The sequence below is a fragment of the Aulostomus chinensis genome, chromosome 2 (assembly GCF_037954235.1).
Source record: "Aulostomus chinensis isolate RoL2024-O1b breed Wild chromosome 2, RoL_Achi_v1.0, whole genome shotgun sequence".
Classification (NCBI taxonomy): domain Eukaryota; kingdom Metazoa; phylum Chordata; class Actinopteri; order Syngnathiformes; family Aulostomidae; genus Aulostomus; species Aulostomus chinensis.
In genome coordinates, this window is record NC_141321.1 from 18,002,993 (window position 1) to 18,023,602 (window position 20,610).

A 20,610-nucleotide genomic window follows, 5' to 3' on the forward strand; every position below is an offset into this window, starting at 1 on the left:
GCTTTGAGAAGAGCAGAAAGCAAAACTTACAAAAGCAGGTGTAAAATTATAACAAAATCCATCGTAAATTTGTCACGGCCCTCAAATGACACCTGGTACTTCCATAAACCCGCTCACATCGCAGACATAGTTCTCTGTCTTCATGGTTTGGATGTCATGGCTTAACCAAACAGGTGGTCTTCATTAATGCTGGTCTCCAGACAAAGAGTAACACATGCAGGAGTCTCCTGAGTTTGTGTGTTAATGTGTGGGAGAGTTATTTGCCAAACAAGACATTTCAAATCTCTTCTCGCGTTGTGACATATCCCTGCTTATCTTTCAAATCTGACAATGCTCTGTTGAAGTGAGGAAATCCTTCGCCTCTATTTCACAATGTATCTATGCTTGAATCTGACAAAAAACACAAAAACCAACACACAGACATGGCAGTGCAGAGAAAAAGTTATGTTCTACTCCAGGATGGAATTCCAGCTGCCTGTTTCCGACTGATCTCAACAATGAGGAGAATGCCAGAGTAGGGCGACAGAGATAAGAACGGCACCTGGAGAATGTGCTCGAAAGCATGCTGAAGTAAATTATATGCCAGGAATGAGCAAACATACACCCGTGTACGATACTAGTACACACATTTCTGTACAGCCCTTCTTAGAATGGAGACATTGGATGACATGACCTGAAAAGCGTAAATACTTTTGTATTTGTGTTCATCTTTAAAGGAGAGAAGACTGATGAAAAATCCTCCAAACATTCAAAATATTCTGTGTATCAGGGCTATTAGGCTGTGTGTGTGTGTGTGTGTGTGTGTGTGTGTGTGTGTGTGTGTGTGTGTGTGCGCGTGCATTTGCGTGTGTGTTTGTGTGTGTGTAATGTGACACCTTAGTCTCTGACCCCATCTGGACACTTCCAGACTCTGCTGAAGGTCTGGCTGCTAAGTGAAAACGAGTCCAGATGAAGGGGAAGAGGATCACACAAAAATGTCCAGGTGGAACATCCAGGAATTTTTTTTCTTTAATATTGTGGGAAAGGGTATTTTTATGAACTTCTCAGTAAACATTGCTTGACCTTTTATTAAAAAAAGTATTAAGCATATTCCTATTAGTTTTGGAAGGATATCCAGTTTTGTCATGGTTTTAGTTACAGATCTGCATAATAGTGAGCTGTTGGCCTTGGCAAAGGTCTCCACTCCAGGACTTCCCTCCTAGTTTTTTCACGTGTGCTGACAATTCGCAACATCACCCTTGAAATTGAAAGACCAACCAAAAAAAATTCAAGAAAACCAGGAAAACAAGACAAAACATTGCTGGTGTGTAAGAAAACGTGACTCACTAAAATATATAGTTGTGTCAGTACCAGATAAGGGTTCATTTTTAATACAAATTGTATTTTTTTCATAGGCAGACATTTGGACTTGTCATTGTCGGAAAACCTTTTAGGACTTACAGTAAATACCAAAATCACACCTATGGGTCATTTTATGTTGCAATACTATAGAATATTTTCTTTTAGTGGCCTGTGGTGTTTATCTTATATTTGTATATTTCTTCTTCATTTATTTATGTTTTACACCACCCAGACTCTCCTCCCTGCTTGAATACACATGTGTATTCCTGTGTACTCTATTTATACAGGATAAAACCAGGATTTGGGTGGAGTGATCTACAAACTCTTGGACAGATATCACGTCTTCACCTCCTCCTCTGTCCGTGGATCTCACAGCACACAGTCTGGGTGTTACATCAACTCATTAACAATGCATCTGGAAAGCATATCAACCATTATTCTTGGCGGCTTAGGCGACTCCACCCACACGACTCTGGCTCGCCTTGCTGTTAAGCGTGTAGTATATCAGAGAGCAGCTGTAGCATGTTGATGTTACTAAGAGATATTGTCCCGCAATTTTTAAACAACAAATGTTGATCAACTAACTCTGGCAAGTAGTTTCACCATTTGAATAGTTTTCAAAAAGGTGTTTCCTTCATTTTCACAAGGCTCTGTTTGTGTTATTCATACACATTCCTGTGTCACAGCTCCATCTGTTTGTAGGAAGAATGGAGAGGCCCTCAGCAGACCCCTGAGAGGTTTAAAGTATGCCGGCCTCCCGCAGTCTCCCAGCACACACTGAGCACTCTGCTCTGCTCTGGCAGGCCGGTTTTAATTCAGCCTGGGCCTCATGAAGAGGAGGTGAGGGCTGAGCTAGTTGGACTGCAGCCAGGTAGATGGCTCAAACTAACAGCCATCAGCAAACATCACCCTCCATCTCATCGTGCCTTTCCCCTTCTCCTTAGCTTAGCTTAGCGTACTCTCTCACTGATGACAGTCCTCCATGTTTTTTTAAATGCAATCTGTTTTTCAGCAACAGGTTGAGGAATATGTGATTTCTGTCCTTGTGAAGGATAAGACCACCTCTATTACCGTCTTCACTGTCCCATTCCCTTCATTTCCTTCAGCTGACTCATCCAGTCGCCCCACCCCCACCCACTCACACCCCTTTTCCTTCTTTATTTATTGCTTAAAGCTTCCAATGAGAATCATCACTGGCTGTGTTTCCCTTCTGCAGGCTGCAGCTACTGATTTACTGATTGATTTTTGCATTACTGACCATCCCCCTCCTCCAGCTCCTCCATGCACACACATACCCTCCACACACCTCTGTGCTTGCTTGTGTGTACAGAACTCCTGTTACCTACAGTTAAACAGACATTTTCAGAGATAAAAACCATGTCAGACCCCACAAATGTCCTTAACCTGGCCACACACACACACACACACACACACACACACACGGACAGCCATTGTCATGCTTCTTCTGTGACTTGAAGATAAAGAAGCCACAAGCCTGTCAACTGAAGTCTGGATAATGCAACAGAGAGTACTGATACTGTGGAGCGGAAAAATGTGAAATGACATCATATTGTAATCAATATTGCTTTCCCCCGTCAAACCTTATTTTAAAGCGCCATTCTAAAGTACATCAATTCAGCATTAATTATCTTGAGTCATGTTTTTGAGCCTAAAATCAGTCTTGCAATTTGGTAAGATATGTGAGTTGGTGAAGTTTCAGTTAAAATGGTTGCAGTTAAACAAGAAAAGGGGCAGTGGCAGTTCTACCATCAGGCCCCCCCGAAGAGTCAGAACTCAGAACTTTTACTCTGAGGGATTCAAATGGAATTTTGATCAACACATTTGTTCCACCCTTTGATTCAGTGCTTTTGCAAGACGCACAACCCTAATTTTACTTCTGTCTCATGTTGCACCCTGAACCCTCTAGAACCACTTCTGAGAGTGGTTAATAGTGAGCAATAATGATGCAACCATGATGGAAGTAAAACACATTCATACCCTTAAATACTAATCCTACCAATGTGATTAAATTCTTTTTTAATCGTACTGCTGCAGTCTGGTATAACCAAGCTGTTTTTGCGGCAAACTTCGTCGTCACATTTATTCCATTCTTCATGATGATTATTACTGGCTAATGATGGTTATTTAGTTAAAGATATATTTGAAGAAGATGCTCTGAGAGAAAATACTTTGTCATTCATTTAATAACTGAAAGATGCAGAGGCCTCTGATGGCATGATGCTAAAACAGATCCCCATGTGTTCCTAATGGTCAGGCCTGAATGTTGACACAGCTGTATATAAATTGGCCAGACAGATGCTGAGACACGGAACATCCAAATATGTGAGTGATTGTGACCTCATCCCCCCTCGGCAGAGTCTCTACGTCTCATCATAAGAAAAAAAAACAGACAGAGAGAGGACAGAGTTGAATAGTATAAACATAAAGGCACAGACAGGACTGGGAGATATCTGGCAGGATTTAAAAGTACTTCATGGATACAGACTTGAAGTACTACAGCTCTCTGTAGTCTACCTCCAACTTTACAACAAAATAAACCTTGCTGTGGGTATTTCAAACAGATTTTCTTGAAATAAATCCAAAACACATTAAAACCTATTCTTGAAGAGTACATGACGTATTATTACGATCGAAACTGGCATGTGCTATTTTTCCAGATACACCAGTCCAAGGTATTGAGAAACATTCCAGTTAAGTGACACTGCAGGTCCCAGCTGTCTATGTCAAATTCAGTCTGTATCCAACTGGAAACTGTTAGGATTTTGTCACCTAACAGGTAAACACTTCGAGCTGCGTGTTGAGCCGTGAATACTGAATCATGTGAGAATGCCATCTAGTGTTAGCTAGAGGAACATCGAAACCAACAACAGGTTGAGAATAAATGGTGCGATGCGCATCTCAAGAAGCTCACATGCCTTTCAACTAAACTTTATTTAGCTTTGGTAACTAACATTGCTTTTAATTGCACAGACAGTGCTGGCAGACAAGCTGATTAATTCTGGTGTACATTTTAAAGCAAATGTAAAATACACTCAACTTAGTATTCAACGATGAACGAACAAAGAGCAGTTGTTTTATAGCGATGTATGAGAGTTAACCACGACATTGCAGAAAGAAACGGCAGTATTGGACACAGAGTGCTGCTACATTGTAGTACATGATCCATAAATGATGAGTTTCACAGACGAAGATACAACATTGTTCGAATTTTAGCTTTTTTTTAACATAACAGGAGTGCCACCCTGCTAATCTTCCAGTTCAAGGCTCAACGGTTGATGTCAGGACCTGCAACTCCTTCATGAGAAGCCTTTTTAGATTTACTCATGTGGACAGAATCCCATTCTGATATTAAAAAAAAGACAGATTTTTTTCAAATGTTTATCTTTTAAATGATATTTTTTACAAAAGACTGATGCGCGGTTTACTGTTTGGATTGATTCAAGCGAATTGCTCTTCACAACTGGACCGTAGCAGAGGTCTGTGACATTGCGTTGTAGATGAAAGTGTTGTTGAAGGGCACAAACTGGTGGCTGATGATCTTGATGGCCTCTTGAGCTGCTGATCCTGAAAGATAAACATTTTATTTAGTAACACAAGGTGTGTATGTGTATGTCCTGTACTTAGATCAAACTCAAATCTCAAGCGTGAGAATATTTCACCTCCTAAAAAGGCAGCGACGGTGTGTGGCTCTGCAGCACCGTATCGACAGCTACAAGCGAGGGAAAAAGCAAAAAATAATCAATATCTCATCCAAACATCCATCGTCTTCCGCTTATCCTGCTTAGGGTCGCGGGGGGGGGGGGGGGTGCCTATCCCAGCGGCTCTTTCGGGCGAGGGGTGGGGTTCACCCTGGACAGGTCTCATCCAAACATAATAATACAAATATCTGACACAGACATGAAGACCAGGACTTACAACTCGTGGATGTAATCGTCTTTAATGTTGACGTTGAGGCTGTACTCCTGCAGCAGGCTGGTGACACAAAGCTTCAGCTTGCTGATGTCCTCCTCCACCTGGTAGTTATAAACTCCTGGTTTAGAATACGATGAAGAGGAGATGAAGCAAATGAGAAGATTACTGTGTTTTTATGTGTACTGAGACCAAGACAAACTACCTATAGTACAGAATGATAAATAAAAACTTTGCAGTGTGACACAAAACCCATACACGAATCATGTCATTGAGCTTAAGGCGTAGCGCGTGGATCCACTGTTGAGCTCAGTGAAGCCGTTTCAAGCAGTAACCAATTTATTTTTCATTCATGATAAATCTGCCTTTTATATTGTTTGTAATTGCCAGTAGCCTCACGTGACAACGTTCAACACAAAATATGAGAAAATAAACAATTCTATGTTCACTGAGTTGGACTGTATTTGTGCCGTAATTTAGTACTTCCTGCCTGTTGCCCTGGTCGTACCGGGGTAGCGGGAGTGCTGCTGGTAGAAGCGATCGATAGCACGAAGCATGAGGTAGAAGACCATCTCGCTGTCTGGGTTGTCCATGTGTGAGGCTGAGGAGACATGGCCAGGGTTAATATGTGAATATGCTTCATGCAGACACACAAGGGTACTACTGTTACTGTAACTGCAGGAAATACATGTGATTAGTGCTAAACATGAGATCGAGAGGGAATATTTATCTCCTTTCATTCTCCCACTTACTGATTTCATCTTTGTTTACTGAATCCACGCTATACTCTTCAGCCAGAGACCTGCAGCGCACCACCCTCAGGAAGGACGCGTTCTTGCCTGGAGAACAACACAAGTTACAGTTAAGAGCAACAATTTTTGTTTCCAGTGATTAAGAAATAAACAATTATCAATCTGTTTCTCAATGCTGCTTTCATTTTGTGACATGACACAAAAGATTTAACAGGTTTTAACTATTTGGAAACTGTTTGGTTTCCAGAAGGAGGAGGAACAACAAGAAGCTTGATGTCAATGGAAAAGAAGGGGTCAGTGAGTAATTGTGTTAAATAATTGTGCTCTCAAAGCTGAACAAATCAATTCAAATTCATTTATAGAGCAAGTTTAAAAACAGCAACAGCTGACTTAAGTGCTGGACAAAAACAAGCTCGATAAAACCATGGCAAAATCCAATTAACACGGGCAAAAATATCTGTGGTTAGGATTTTTTTGTCCTAATCAAACAGCGCTACAGTGGACTGAAGAACACAAGGCAGCGCTGACTATATGACTGCATTATAAATCCCCACAGCAATAAAAGCCTGCTGCATGATGATGGCAACATATGGTGCTTTCAGACGCTGATAAATAATTTAGAAAATATACCTGATGATTATACAGTGCAAGGAAGACTTGACACACACATTATACAAGCGTGTAAACACCATGTGTGTCCTGTATCACGCTATGTAAAGAGATCCTCAGTCAGTACGTTTGCTTGCAGCCTAATCTCTAATTATCGAGGATAATTAGATAATTGCAGTTCCACTACAGGTTTTATGATTTGAAGTAGTCTGACTGAGTATTCCTCCAGTCAGGTTATCAGAGACGTGTCAGTAAGTAAGTATGTCAGTGCTGCTTACAGAACAGTTTGATGTCCTTTTCAGAGATGCTTTCTGGAGGCTGATGGAAAAGAAAAGTAGTGGTCACAAAGTGGAAATCCTGTTTTGAACCAAAGCAGATCCAGTTGTCTCCACCAGTATATTCTGTCGGAGTGTTGAGGAGTGTGGAGAGTGTCACTAAGCTCTAGCCTGAAGTGTTGGAGAGTTTTTCTGACACTACTCAACTCAGCAGCTAATACAACCTTGAACTGCTGATCCTCTGACTTGTCAAAGCAGAGCAAAAACAGGTGGAGTTAAATCAGTCCCAGCTCTTTGGTATTGTGCACGCTCACTAACTGACATGTACTCGGACAGTTAGTGGAATGGAGCCCTTGTAATGCCTAAGAGTACAACTGTGCTTTTCCTGTGTGACCACCCAGACGGATGCATTTCTCTTTAGTGCTGCCTGTGATGTGCCCTCTGTCTCAGCCAAATACTAAAACACAAGCAGACTTTTTCAACTCACCTTTCCAACACACTGCAAAAGACTCTCTACATGCTTATGAACAGCTGCTGCATCCTGCATGGCCTTTTCTCTGTAACTGTGACGAAACACAAAAACTGAGCGTCACTACACTCACATATTATTCCATGAAGTACAGGTTATTTGGACTGGTATTCCAAATGTAACTTGATTGACAGCATTACAAGGTGATTAATATCCAGCACATTAGACAAGAAACATGATCTCCTCCCAAATTGTTCACAAAGAAGCTGTTGCTAAATAAATGTATCCACATCAATAATACACTTACACACTTTGAAGTTTGATAAACTTCTGAGAGTCAGCTATCATATCCGGGATGGTTCCCCGAACAGGCAGGCTGCCGTTGCCTTCATTGTGAACAAACTCCTTGACAGCTCGCAGCATCACCCAGAAGGATGGCGTCTGGCAAGCACATAGCAGAATACATCCACATTATACTAATGTCTCAATAAGATTTAAAATATATTTTAATGACGTGTTTCAAGAAAAAAAAAAAGACTAAAACCTGTGATGTAATGTTGTTACACTGGTCGTGATTGAAAAGGTCTTCAATAGCACTTGGGATCTGCAGGAAACAGGAGGAGAAACTTTATAAAACAACACCGATAGACTGCGGAAACAGAATGCGGAAGGATTTTAACAGTAAGATTTGTTGTACAGGATCAAATCTGGCACCTTGGTTTGATTTAGAGCAGTATTGACATTCTTTATCGCTTCATCAAAGTTCTCCTCATCCTCTGGAACACCGTTCTCATTTTTCAGGATCCCTGAAGGAAGAGAAAAATTAAAAATTATTCTCATGTTACACAACCAAATATGTATACGCTCTCAAAATCTACAAGCACCTTCCCGGATACACTGCCTGAAGGCTTCTTTCTCCTTGTAATTCTTTGGCGGTTGACAGTTGTGCTATAAAGACAAAATGAGAACCACAGTTACTTTACAGTAAGAAACTCCTGGGTCAATATGAGTGGTGCAATAACATGTGCTACCTCACTGAGCCATTTCTCAAGGTACTTAGCAACGATGATGAGCCACGGTGTGTGACTGTGATCCTGCAGACACAATCGAGAACAGAGAGTTGAAGGCAGGCGGACAAAAGTGACACAGAAATATGCAGCTGAGCTGCTGACTCCTAAATACGCACCTTCTTGTCCATGCTGTCCAGGTCGTAGGACTGAACGAGGTTCTTGAATTCTGCAAAGGGATGGTCTAACCTCAGGTCCTCCAACGCGTTGTCTGGGTGCGATTCAATAACTGAAAGAAAATTCAAATGCAGCGTAAGAAAAAGCAAATATCCAGGCAGATGATTAAGGCTGGGTTTGAAATTTGCTCTTTAATGGTGCTGACTGACTCACCTCAACACTATCGAGCACTGAAAGATGACTCAACAATCAATAAGAGAAAATCTCCAACTTGCAGTTTATCTTAAGGTTGCAAAACTGCTCTGAGTGGAAAAATGCTAATGCGTTAAAACAGGAATACATTAAGTAACACAAATTTAAAAAAAAAGTTTTTTTACTTTCATGTAACGACATTCTTTTGAACGAAACCAACGGTTTGTGAGGTTAATCGTAATGTAACTACAGGTACCAGTAAGGGAACTGTTATGGAATATTTTGGAGTGACACCAGCCCCTCAGACGATACAACAAGCACATCGTGTCACTCGTCACAGCTCTGCATTATAACGCAGGTATAATCATTACATCAATTATGTTACATAAGGTGGGAATGCATCGTCATGTGCGATTAAGACGAATTGGATGGTACGAACCTGTGTGTTCCTGCACCACGAGCCTCATGAAGCCAACGAGGCCGTAGGTCTTGCAGATGAGGAATGGTACCGAGGCAGTCCACAGAACCAAGCCGAGCCTCAAACATGTACTGGATGGATCCCCAGAGAAGTTAGTAAATAGAGACATAGACATAATCAAGTCAACCCTAACACATTTTCTACAAAAGATGAGCACAAAAAAAAATCAATACGGTATAAAAAAAATCTTAAAAGGGACTCTTGACATTTATTCAGTGATTATATCTAATATGTGACCTGTTTAGTCACCTTTGCCTCAGTAACAGCCATCAAGACCCTTTCAGGAAAGTATAGCAGGGGTACACGTGTGCAGCACAAGCATGACTAAAGTACAGATAGCAGTGTGTTTTGTGAAATACTGTAGCATACTGATCCTATATAATGTTTGTATAAACTCTTGGAATTAAACGGGAGATTTAAGAACAACTATGTCTCATACCTTTCAGGCAACTGGACACCGATGACTATGGAAAACCTGTGGAAAAACTCTGGATCGTTGTCCAGGAGCTTGTCTGGACTCTGCAGGAGCAGAAGAAACACTGATACTCTTCAAAACACTTCGATATTTACACAAGATACCTTCCACTCATTTTAGGTCATAAGATATTTTTCCCCTCACTTCTACCTCTCTATCTCCATTCATATGTATTTCCTTGATCCTATATCATTTTATGAGCTTTTTTTCATATTTTTGTGTGATTTATATGCTGTTACGTAATTATCTGCCGCAAAAATAAAAACTACCAACCTCCTCGACAAAATTTCCAGACACGTCGCTGTTGAGTTCTTGAAGGAGTTCAGTGGCAGCCTGGGCTCTGTTCTGCAACGCGAAACAGGAGGTTTATTCAAAGTAGACATGGGATATCGGATCAGGTGCCGAAAATGACACCATTCACAAATTCATGAAACCGTCACAACGTAAAATGAGATAATGTGTATATTTTTGGCTCTTTCAACTGGAAAGTTTGTGTAGTAAGAAAAAGTAATTCTGGTATCAGAAGTGAGAAACATGAGGATCATTACATCTCTAATTCAAACGCGCAAATACCCCTCACCTTTTTTTTTCTAACCAGGAAGTCAATCTGAGAAGACTTTATAAATAAGCAAAAAACAAAATATTCCTCAAGTACAAAAGAAAATGCCTGTTGAGTGGGGTTTTTTTTCCAATCATAAAAGACAGCTTCATACCTTTCCAATGCTGTTGTTGCTCAGGAAAAAGCTACAAAACAAGATCTCCAGGTTAACCATAAACATACAAGCTATATATCATATTATGGTTAGACAAAACAAAGAGTTTACTTGTTTCCTGCATCTTCTCCAGACACTGTGTGTCCATCGACTATGGTGAAAGACCCGATACCTGATGAGGAGAATCGCTTCATTCAGTTAAACAGCTGCAGGGTGTCTGTCACCAACACAGAAGCACATCTGCTGACCTGGAAGCACAAGGTTCTTCAGGATCTCTGTCCCTGTAGCTGTGGCGTTGATGAGGCAAACATGTGCATTCTCCAGGGCTTCTTGGCCATGGTCTCCCCACAGCCTGAAACACACACCACGGACATGTGTTGCCACCTAGTGAAACATTACGTCCATTGTAAAAACAGTGAGCTCCGTTGTGTAGCTACTGAAATGAAAGCTGCAGCAACTGTTAGCTGTCGTGTTATGCTGGTTTGGGATTCAAACGTCTATCAACACGAACGACTGCTTTTAGACAACCTGCCACATCTGGTGGGCAGGCAAACACCAAAACAGAGAGACATATCCACTCTGAATTAATGAATTAAGACGCATACAGCAAGCTAGCTCATCCTAGAATGCTAACGTTAACTGTTCTGTCTCACCGATGCTTTGGTTGTGAAAAGCTCAAAGCTAATCTCTAATGGACTGACGTCTTCAGGGCATCTGCAACATAGTTCGGACTCATTACCTGAGCTGCCTGTCGTATTTCTGCTCTTTGGCGGCTTTGGTGGCTGCCATGGTCCTCTTAAACAGGCCTACGGACGTACTGGCTCTCCCACAACAGCAGTTTCGTCACACAAAAAACGAGGGCGAAGTAGTCGCACTTTCGACACGAAATGTCCACTAAATTAAATGGGATACACTTTGACAAAACTGATGAAATGCAAATCATAATTCCATTAAAATGCTTTATTTAATTCAAGAGGCGTGGTTTATTTTTAATGTTAATTTTAGAGGTTGTGCGGTATTGTATGGAGAGGTGTCCCCAAATTTGTTGCCATACGATCTAATAATAGTTGTAAATAATTAAATAAATAATAAGGTAATTATTCCGAGACTTATACCCATTCATACTGATTCCATTTTTTTCCAATATTGTGCAACGTACAGTCGATATGAGGACATCGGGACAGGTGGATTGTATGTGTGTGTGCGTGCGTGCGTGTATGCGTGCATGTGTGCGTGCGTGTGTGTGTGTGTGTGTGTGTGTGTGTGTGTGTGTGTGTGTGTGTGTGCATGGAAGAGGGGGGCGTGTCATCTCGAGGATAATTGCCCTTCCTCCTGCCACAACATAACCTTCATCCTTAGCTGCACCGGCTGATGTCTGTGCTCGTCCTCCACGTGTGCGCCGGAGTCAGACGCCGTGAACTTGTGAGACTTGCGCCCCAGAAGAAAGTGTGACAATGCCCGGGAACCTGTGGGGGTACGGTAAAGAAGACGGTAAGATCTGAGCCTAGGTTCAATCAATGCTTGACAGAGTCAGTAAGTGTTATCTCGTTTTTGTTGCGGCTGCATGTGTTGTGTTGAGGAGGCTGTTAATGCCAGATTAGCCTCATGCTTAAAGGATGACTGCTTCCCTTTATCCTCACTGTCCTCCTGTCCCTGTAGAATAAACACTTCATAGTTTAATCGCTGTTTAATTGACTGTGCTGGATTTTTTTTATGTCCTGCAATAGTGTCATGATTTTTTGTGATATGTTACAGTAATGGGATTTGAATTTTGTCCTCATCACCAGAAGTTCAAATTGTCTCTTTAGGATATTCTTTAACTGGCTCTGCTGAAACCAGTGTGTCACCTTTACTGGAGAACTGAAAGTTGTGACTATGAACCTTAGTACTTTTTGTAATCCTCTAAGGTCCTTCTGTATGGCACAAAAACTTCCCCGTTGCCCAGGGGAACCGGCAGTCTCCCATTGACATCGACCCACATCAGGCTCCACATGACCCCAGTCTGGGCCCCATCATCCTCAACTATGATCACTGCACCTCCTTCAACATCTCCAATAACGGTCACTCTGTAGTGGTGGACTTTGATGACACAGATGACCGTTCAGGTAAGAAGAATTAATCAGAATGAATCATTGAATTTGTAAAACTCAGCCTCAGGTCATTTAGGATTAGGTTTAAATTGAAAGTTCGACACACAAGACACAACCACTCAGGTTTAGATTTATTTGCGTGGACTATGTGCTTTCATGCCATCTGAGCTTTATGGCAGTAATAAGGTTATTTAGTGCCTTGAGACGTTGTTATTGACGGTCATAGTTCAGCAATGGCCTTTGCTGTGATATCTGTCATAAACGGCGTAATCTGGGCCAAATTATACCTCTCATGAATTGCAAATTGCAAACCCTGTTTATAGCTGACCATAAATTAAGTTGGCAAATAAACGCCTCCATTATGATGAAGGAAAGCGTAGCCAGCGTTTACCTACATGAGTTTCTGTCTGCAATCTAGACGGTTATTATTGTTTTTATCACCAGGTGTAAACCCCTCTGTCATTACCATGAATGATTAGCTCAGAAATGCTCAGCTGAGATGGATTAACACAACAAGCAGGTAGCAGAAAAGGATTCATATAGCAATTGCAGGAGGTGCATTCGACCATCTGCTGTGGTTTGTTATGTGTGTGGGGGGGTGTAGGTTTGCACATGCATAAACGCACACTCCTACCTCAACCTACAGCATGTCAAAGTTTGGTAAGAAAAAAGCTAGTGAGACGTTTTAACAAAGATGGATGTAAACATTTCAAACTACAGCTATGATGTGGCTTCAAACGTTAGAATTGAAGGCAGGAAATGGTTTGAGGTCATGCTTGCGGTGATTTAGTATCAGACTTTCCTCAGAGTCTGATACAGTGAAGGCCAGGATTTATAAAATTATCACCTTATTATTCAGTTAATAGAAGAGGGTGTATGTGTTTATGGCACATAAACAAAGAAGTGTTTTGGTCCTCTTGCCATTTGTGCCAAGCTAACTTGACCCAGGTTGCTATGGCCTGTTTTTCAAGTGGATGTCAGCGGCATCACAATGAATAACAATCAGATTAGAGTCCATAGCCAGCAGTCCACACCACGGGCTCATAAAACAGTCGGGGCTGCCGCTATGACGTTCACACACCACTGACATGGAGGTTCCAGGCATTGATGGCCTTGTTGGCAAGTAGATGTAAATGGAGAGTTTAGTCCAATTAAAAGCAGCTATATTTGTCTCTTTGTTTATCAGGCTGAATTCTGCAGGCCTCTTAAAACGGACTCCAACTACAAATACATTTAAACACAAGACTGCCAGAGTATTGCTGATCTCTCTCTCTCTCTCTCTCTCTCTCTCTCTCTCTCTCTCTCTATACACACACATATATATGTGTGTGTATATATATGTATATATATGTGTATGTATATATATATATGTGTATATATATGTGTGTATATATATATATATACACACAAACACACACACACACACACATATATATATATATATATATATATATATATATATATATATATATATATATATATATATATGTGTGTGTGTGTGTATATATATGTGTGTGTATATATAAAATGTATTTTTAAAGCTAATTTTCTTAGTAATTTATTAAGTGTTTTTGAAGAAAGTCCAAGTGGAGGGGTAACTGCCGGACAAATTACTAGAACTTGGCAAATTCATCCTCTTACCAGAACCCCCTCTCCTCACAACCCCCTCCAAAACACTAAAATGTATTTTAAAAAAATAAGAAGAAATGACATATTTATAGACATAGGTAAAGTCACATCTGTTTGAGGGTCAGGTCATGATGCTTTGTGTTGTGTTTAGAATTGCGCCTGCACTCTTGATATCAGGGTCCTTTTAGAGCAGAATGAGGATTCTCTGCAAACTGAGAGTCACATTGGGGGTCTAACGTGGATAAACTTGAGAAACGACCCTTTGGAGCTTGTTTGTAAAGCTTACCATTAGCCTGTCAGCGCTCCTGTCTCTGTGCGGTTATGAATGAAGTATAGTGGTCCAGAGCCGTCTGAATGATGCTGCTCTGTGCAGAAGGCGCTTTGTCTGCCACCCACAGAGACAAAGGATGATTGATGCTTGAGCGTGAATGTAGCTGGGGTTTCTTTTTGAACTACTCCTCTCCTGCTGCAGTGATCCAGGGAGGCCCACTAGACAACCCCTACAGACTGAAACAGTTTCACTTCCACTGGGGCGGAAAAGGATGTCATGGCTCCGAGCACACTGTAGCAGGGAAGAGCTACGCTTCTGAGGTCAGTGTTGGGATCTGACTGCTACAGTCTCTGCTTGCTAAAGAATACATTGCACCTTTTTAATTTTGCAGTTGCATGTAAGCTCTTCTGTTGTCTTTGCCTTGAGGTTAACTTAGTCAAGAGAAAATGATCAGTCATTACATTCTGCACTCACCTGAGCATCGTTGGAATTTAATTTCAATCCTAGCATGCATATATGCCCAATAACACAATGTTAATCTTCTGAGGGGAGATGTGTCCGCATAATTATCCGCACTGGGATGACTTGTTAACATGAGATATAATGTTTGAGGGTGTGTTTTAAGTAAAGTCTTCTATCTCTTCCTGTCTGCCTTCCAGCTACATTTAGTCCACTGGAATGCTGTCAAGTACAACTCATTTGGGGAGGCGGCATCAGCTCCCGATGGACTCGCTGTCCTCGGCATCTTTTTAGAAGTAAGATTCAGTGCAATTACATTTTCAGTCCTTAAGCCTTTTTCCCTTGCACTTTTTTATAGTTAGCAAACTTAGGTTTTCATTAAACGTGAGCATCTTGAAGGAAAGTCACAGCGGAGACGTAACAGGAATAGTCATTAGCTGGTAGTGATTCACAATGACTGAAATGAAGTAAAGTGACAAAACAGTGGATACATCAGTCTGGTTTGAACTATAAGTGAATAGTGAGTTACAGCGTTGCAACTGGATGAGAATTTCACATTATTTTACACAAATATGAGAATAAATACCATATGATTTAAATATTTTACTTATCATGTGTTTGAGGCATTGAGTGTATTGGGGTTGTATTCTGTTGTCAGTTTTTTTTTTTTATAAAGGGAAATAATTAGATAATTAGTTTATTCCTTCCAATAGACTCACATCGCCAATCTGTCTGTTACGTAGTCAGGTGACGACCACCGATGGCTCCACATGATAACAGACGCTCTGTACATGGTGAAGTTTAAGGTGAGTCACTATGTGATTCATTCAGGATTTTTAAACACAAGCGGTGTCGAACTAGGTCACGACATGTTGTCTTTTCTGTCTGTTTCAGGCCACTGTCACTGACTTCAAAAGCTTTAACCCCAAGTGCCTCCTGCCCAGCAGCCTTCATTACTGGACCTACCTCGGGTCACTGACCACACCCCCGCTCCACGAGAGCGTCACCTGGATCGTCCTGAAGGAGCCCATCATGGTGTCTGAAAAACAGGTGAGGGTTTCTTCGAATGGAAAATACCCCCAGTTGACCAATTGAAAACACAGTACATCTTTTAGTATTTGATGTTTGCTCTTACTGTGTATTTCTGTCATGATTTCTGTTGAAATACCGGAGCTGTATATTTTCAGCATGTGTGGTTGCTTTTGATTCTCCGTCATGTGTCACAGCCGTTGATTGCGTCAGATAACCACAGTCCAGTCAGAGGCACAGAACCTGCCCACAAGCTCCACCTCCTGCTTCAAAGAGAAAATACCGAATATGCAAATGAAACATCTTGCTCATAGTGATTTAGGCTTGAAATGATAACAAGTAGCAGAGAAGAGGAATCTGGCAGTTTCAGGATTTGATTCTGATCTTTTGTATTCTCTCTCAAGTCTGACCTCTTAAAATAGAAGTTGTTTTTTTGTTTTTTTTTCTCTGACTTAGTAAAAGATTACTTTTTAATGCCCCCGTCCTGATGACAGCGATGGCTGGAGGAGGGATTAGGCTTTCAGGATGTCTGTTCCATATTCAAGACTGATACCTTCTGATCTGGTACTCGAGAGTCTGCTTAAACTTGAAGATTAGCTGATATGATTTTGGTGGTCAAAGGTCAAGGTCATTATTACCACACAAACCTGTCTTTGCATGCTGCATTGTATCAAGATTTTACCAAAATGCAGGGTTCTTAAATTTGATCTGAAATGTATCTTTTTCTCTTTTAATGTGTTTCATTAGGAAGTTGCTTCTATACTCACAGCTGATTGTAGTCAACACAGTTGATTACAATCACGTTTGAGAGATGGAAGTGTGTGTGTTGTCAGCTTGTGGATGTTGAGGACAGATGGACACGGTTCAGCCTGTTAAAAACTCCTGGGAGCACCCCTAGTCAGATTCAAGTTAGTGTCCCTGAACTGTGTGTCAAGATTAAACTGTCCAAATACATTCTGTTTGGATTAAGAGTATATTTAAAAGACCAAAACAAGAGGCAGCATTATTCATGGGGATGCAGCTTGGTTGACATGTCCTGATCCACCCGCGCTCAGTCGGTTCAGGTCTGGGAAGCCCAGCTTGCTGAACTGTTAAGCTGACTAACTCAACATTGGCAGCACAAGTCTTCAGGCACCCCCCCATCATGAGCTGTCCTTGTAGTGCCTGTTGCCAACCTGTGGATTACACTCTCACTTTGTTAATCTTTTCTAGTCTACTTCACCATTTTTAACTCCAAGTGGAGGGGGGCTGGAGGGGTGTGTGTGTGTGTGTGTGTGTTCAAGGACGGCAGCGGTCCCTCTGTGTGTGTGCCTAAGCTCCACTACTGGCCCCACAACTTCTGACTGCAGGCCTCAAGCCTTTGATCCCTCCAGCTGATTATCTTGATGGATGGAGGACTGGAAAAGGACTCAACTTTAATTGAGAAATGCTTACATGGACGCCCAGCGGGGAAAAGCGCTCATATAACATCTACACACCCCCCCTCCCCCAATACCAAAATCACCTACACTGTTGAGTTTTTCCTATAACTTTTAGTGCAGAGACGGCAGATGTGCTCATGTATATTTTTGTAGTTAACAAATCCATTAAATACACAAACCATCAATTGACTGATCTTGTTAACAATATTATGTGTGTTCAGAAACTTAAATGATCGAATTATCTCAGTGTGCCTCGTTTTTCATCAATAAGCCACATTGATATTGTACTATCACTATCACTTCAGAGGTTCTGGAGTTATTCAGAAAAGGGCCATTACTTTTTCTTTTTTTGGCGTTTGAAAGGAAGGGATACATATTATGGCCAGTTTTATCCTTTCATGGACTTGGAGCTTCTCTGGAGCGAAGGTCACGTGCAGCATATTACCTGACGTGCAAAACCTTTCGATTTCATTGCAGCTGGGCAAGTTCAGGCTGTTGTTGTTCACCGGAGAGGAAGAGGACCAGAGGATACGCATGGAGAACAACTACCGGCCTCCTCAGCCCCTGAAAGGCAGGAAAGTTCGCTCATCCAATTAATGCGACATCAAGATCTTCCGTCCTGGATATCAAAAGCTCAAAGTGTGAATGCATCAATACGAGTGTGCTTTTAAACTCCCGGTCACCTGATTCCCTCCCCGGGTTAGAAGGTGTAGTGTCAAAGGAAGGAATTACGTAAGAGAATGATTGGGGGTGAGGGCAGTACAAAGCAATATTTAAATATTAGCACTTTTAATAAATAAAATCTCCAGATATCAGGAGTAGTCTTCTTTAAATACATAAAGATGTGTTAAGTCTTCCTCTGTAGCTGTTCAAGAACAACAAAAAAGGTTCCAGAACCAGCAGCAACATCTTGTAAGGTGCTAAAATCTTTTCTTCTGGTTTGCTGTAATTAAGATATGTAACTGGTTGCTCCTCTGTACAAGAGCACTGGTAGTGAACTGGTAGTGAACTGGCACCAGACCAGTCTGTCTCCTCAATGATCCTCTGTTGATCCGTCCTACTGCTGATGGATATCCAGGACTTGCCGCCACAGATCCCTACCAGTCCAACGGACCGAATAGCAGGTGCAATCTGATTAGTGCTGCCGTTTGGCCATGACGGAGGACATCCAAGTCTCGGGTCTGACTCTGTTGATTCAATCTCAACATTTTTTGTTTTGCTTTGTTTTTGTTTTCTTGCTTGCTGCTAGATTTCATTGAGGTGTACACTGTTATCAACAGCTCTGCAGCTGCAACTGTAAGAATTATATACCCAGGCTAGTGTGTAATGGTCCTGGTGACTCACCCGGTGAGTTATGGCTGCTTTTTGTGGTGCTGCTCCTATTATAGATGAACTTTGGATTTGACTAATAACTGTTTGTGCCCATGCAAACTGAGCACCAGAAGACATGCACCTCAATTATGATTGTTTTTGTCATGTTTGTATGTGAATCACTGTAATTTATCAGTATTTTTGTAATCAAACCATTTGCTATGTTTTGCTGAGTGAAATAAAATTTCGAGTTTCATTTACGGTTTCTTTGAAACATACAGGACTCTGAAATAAGAGGCCACCGGGTCATTTGAGCATGCTGTGCATTGGTAGCTTAGAAGTCATCTTAGGTTGTCTTTTTTATTTTTTAAACAGAATTTAGACAAATTGCTGACAGAGGAACAGACAGGAGTGTTGCAAACTTGAGTGTTTGAGATTTGCAAAAAAAAAAAGAAAGAAAAAGACTTCTAGGCTGATTGATACTCTAAATTGACTGTAGGTGTGGCTGTGAGTGTGAATGGTTGTCTGTCTCTATGTGTTGGTCCTGTGATGGACTGGTGACCTGTCCAGGGTGAACCCCACCTCTCACCTGAAGGCAGCTGTGATAGGCTCCAGCCCCCCCATGACCCTTAACAGGAATAAGTGGAAGAAAATGGATGGATGGAAGACTGACTTGAGACTTCTCTTTCTGAAGGAAGGTAGTCAAGGATTATGAAGGTAAGAGTAATTTTAAATGATTTTTTAAGAGCAAGTAAAATTTGTTACAAGCAGAGCTGACTTGGAAGTTACTATAATAGATAGAAGTTTGATTTTATTGGGCTGTCAGGGTTTCATGATGAACAAGCTGTATAGCTTCTTCATTACAGGAAGTACGTCATGTAATGCCACGGCCCATTTGATCACTTTAACCTTGAAACTTGACAGACAGCAGGCCCTGGGTTACTCTAATATATACAGTAAGTTTCCATAAACCAACACGTCACAGTCACATTGCCTTTGTCTGCCTCAAGAGGACGCCAACACCTCACTATCTCCAGGTGTCAGTCCCTGCTGCAGCAGGTGTGAGGAGCCTAGAAGAACTGAAAAGAAATTCAGTGTAAACCATCATAATTAAACCCAGCACCCAGTTTTCCCAAGTTCCTACAAATAAAACACTCAGAATCTAAATAAATGTGTGTAAAATTGTAAAACTGGAAAGAAATGGCAGGATTGAAAGGAAAACTAAAATTGGAGGAAGAGTTTAGAACGCATAAATGAATTCAGACAAATGTTTCACGGGATTCATAAAACGACCAGTTCCTTAGTTTGGGAGAGAATAAGGTTAGAAAATAAACACGAAAAAAGAATCTATTACATTGGATAGTAAACGTGAAAAACAATTTATCTCTAAATATGAGAGGAAGCTCTCAGTGCTGGAAGAAGTGAGGTGACAGAACATTTCAGTGTGGCCAGATACTTTGGTAATGGTTGAGTGTAAATAAAGCAGAATGCACTGTTGGTCTATGCGGTTAATAATAAGCATTTTCTTTGCTGTCACTCTTGTTACTACAGTATTTGTCCAGCAGATGGAGGTGTACTACATAACAGAAAAACGAAGATTGTGTATTCCCCATTTCACGTATTTGGGTTGGGATTCTGGACGCTGTGTATAAACTGAGCTGAAATAGTCAGATCAGCTGAAAAGAGGAACAAGAAAATTCCTCAAAAACAGATAATGACAGCACCACACAAGTATACACTAATCAAAACATAAATAGGCTTTTTATTAAAACATTGACCGAATGTTCTTGTGACTGAGGTAGACCTCAGTTCCTGCTCACACACACAATATCCCCTCCATTTGTTTCTGATGCTAAGCAACAGCGTCTGAGGAAGCAGATTTGGACTCTGATGTGCTTAAGCTGTGTTTTATGGCTGTGAGCAGAACAGTATTTACAAGTGTTTTGACATATTTATCTGTTCGTTTGTTCTCATGATGTACT

The 20,610-nt window shown here is 41.2% G+C and overlaps 2 protein-coding genes across 2 annotated transcripts; one reads left to right on the forward strand and one right to left on the reverse strand.

Annotated features, from left to right (window-relative positions):
* Positions 1-3,586: 3,586 nt before the first annotated feature.
* Positions 3,587-11,965, reverse strand: nae1 (nedd8 activating enzyme E1 subunit 1). Its single transcript, XM_086182027.1, has 20 exons — positions 11,158-11,965; positions 10,667-10,770; positions 10,530-10,590; positions 10,419-10,449; positions 9,979-10,050; positions 9,670-9,749; positions 9,192-9,301; positions 8,563-8,672; positions 8,408-8,470; positions 8,261-8,324; positions 8,091-8,182; positions 7,921-7,980; positions 7,684-7,817; positions 7,395-7,470; positions 6,911-6,950; positions 6,024-6,110; positions 5,780-5,872; positions 5,278-5,392; positions 5,022-5,071; positions 3,587-4,926 (listed from the first exon to the last, which is right to left on the reverse strand). The coding sequence occupies exons 1-20, from the start codon at positions 11,205-11,207 to the stop codon at positions 4,817-4,819; spliced, it is 1,602 nt and encodes a 533-aa protein (XP_086038153.1). The 5' UTR covers positions 11,208-11,965; the 3' UTR covers positions 3,587-4,816.
* ca7 (carbonic anhydrase VII) lies at positions 11,754-18,878 on the forward strand. The gene is made up of 7 exons (XM_086182038.1): positions 11,754-11,909; positions 12,326-12,523; positions 14,610-14,728; positions 15,068-15,163; positions 15,611-15,673; positions 15,762-15,917; positions 17,795-18,878. The coding sequence occupies exons 1-7, from the start codon at positions 11,873-11,875 to the stop codon at positions 17,912-17,914; spliced, it is 789 nt and encodes a 262-aa protein (XP_086038164.1). The 5' UTR covers positions 11,754-11,872; the 3' UTR covers positions 17,915-18,878.
* The last annotated feature ends 1,732 nt before the right edge of the window (positions 18,879-20,610 follow it).

What these genes read in the sequence shown, in the direction of transcription:
- nae1 (XM_086182027.1), bottom strand. Translation starts at nt 11,207, where the DNA reads ATGGCAGCCACCAAAGCCGCCAAAGAGCAGAAATACGACAGGCAGCTC. An exon ending in GCAACAACAGCATTGGAAAG is followed by an intron (nt 10,051 to 10,418) that starts GTATGAAGCTGT and finishes TTCGCGTTGCAG; the next exon opens with AACAGAGCCCAGGCTGCCAC. An exon ending in TTGAGAAATGGCTCAGTGAG is followed by an intron (nt 8,325 to 8,407) that starts GTAGCACATGTT and finishes TTGTCTTTATAG; the next exon opens with CACAACTGTCAACCGCCAAA.
- ca7 (XM_086182038.1), top strand. Translation starts at nt 11,873, where the DNA reads ATGCCCGGGAACCTGTGGGGGTACGGTAAAGAAGACG. An exon ending in TCCTCGGCATCTTTTTAGAA is followed by an intron (nt 15,164 to 15,610) that starts GTAAGATTCAGT and finishes TCTGTTACGTAG; the next exon opens with TCAGGTGACGACCACCGATG. An exon ending in TGTACATGGTGAAGTTTAAG is followed by an intron (nt 15,674 to 15,761) that starts GTGAGTCACTAT and finishes TGTCTGTTTCAG; the next exon opens with GCCACTGTCACTGACTTCAA.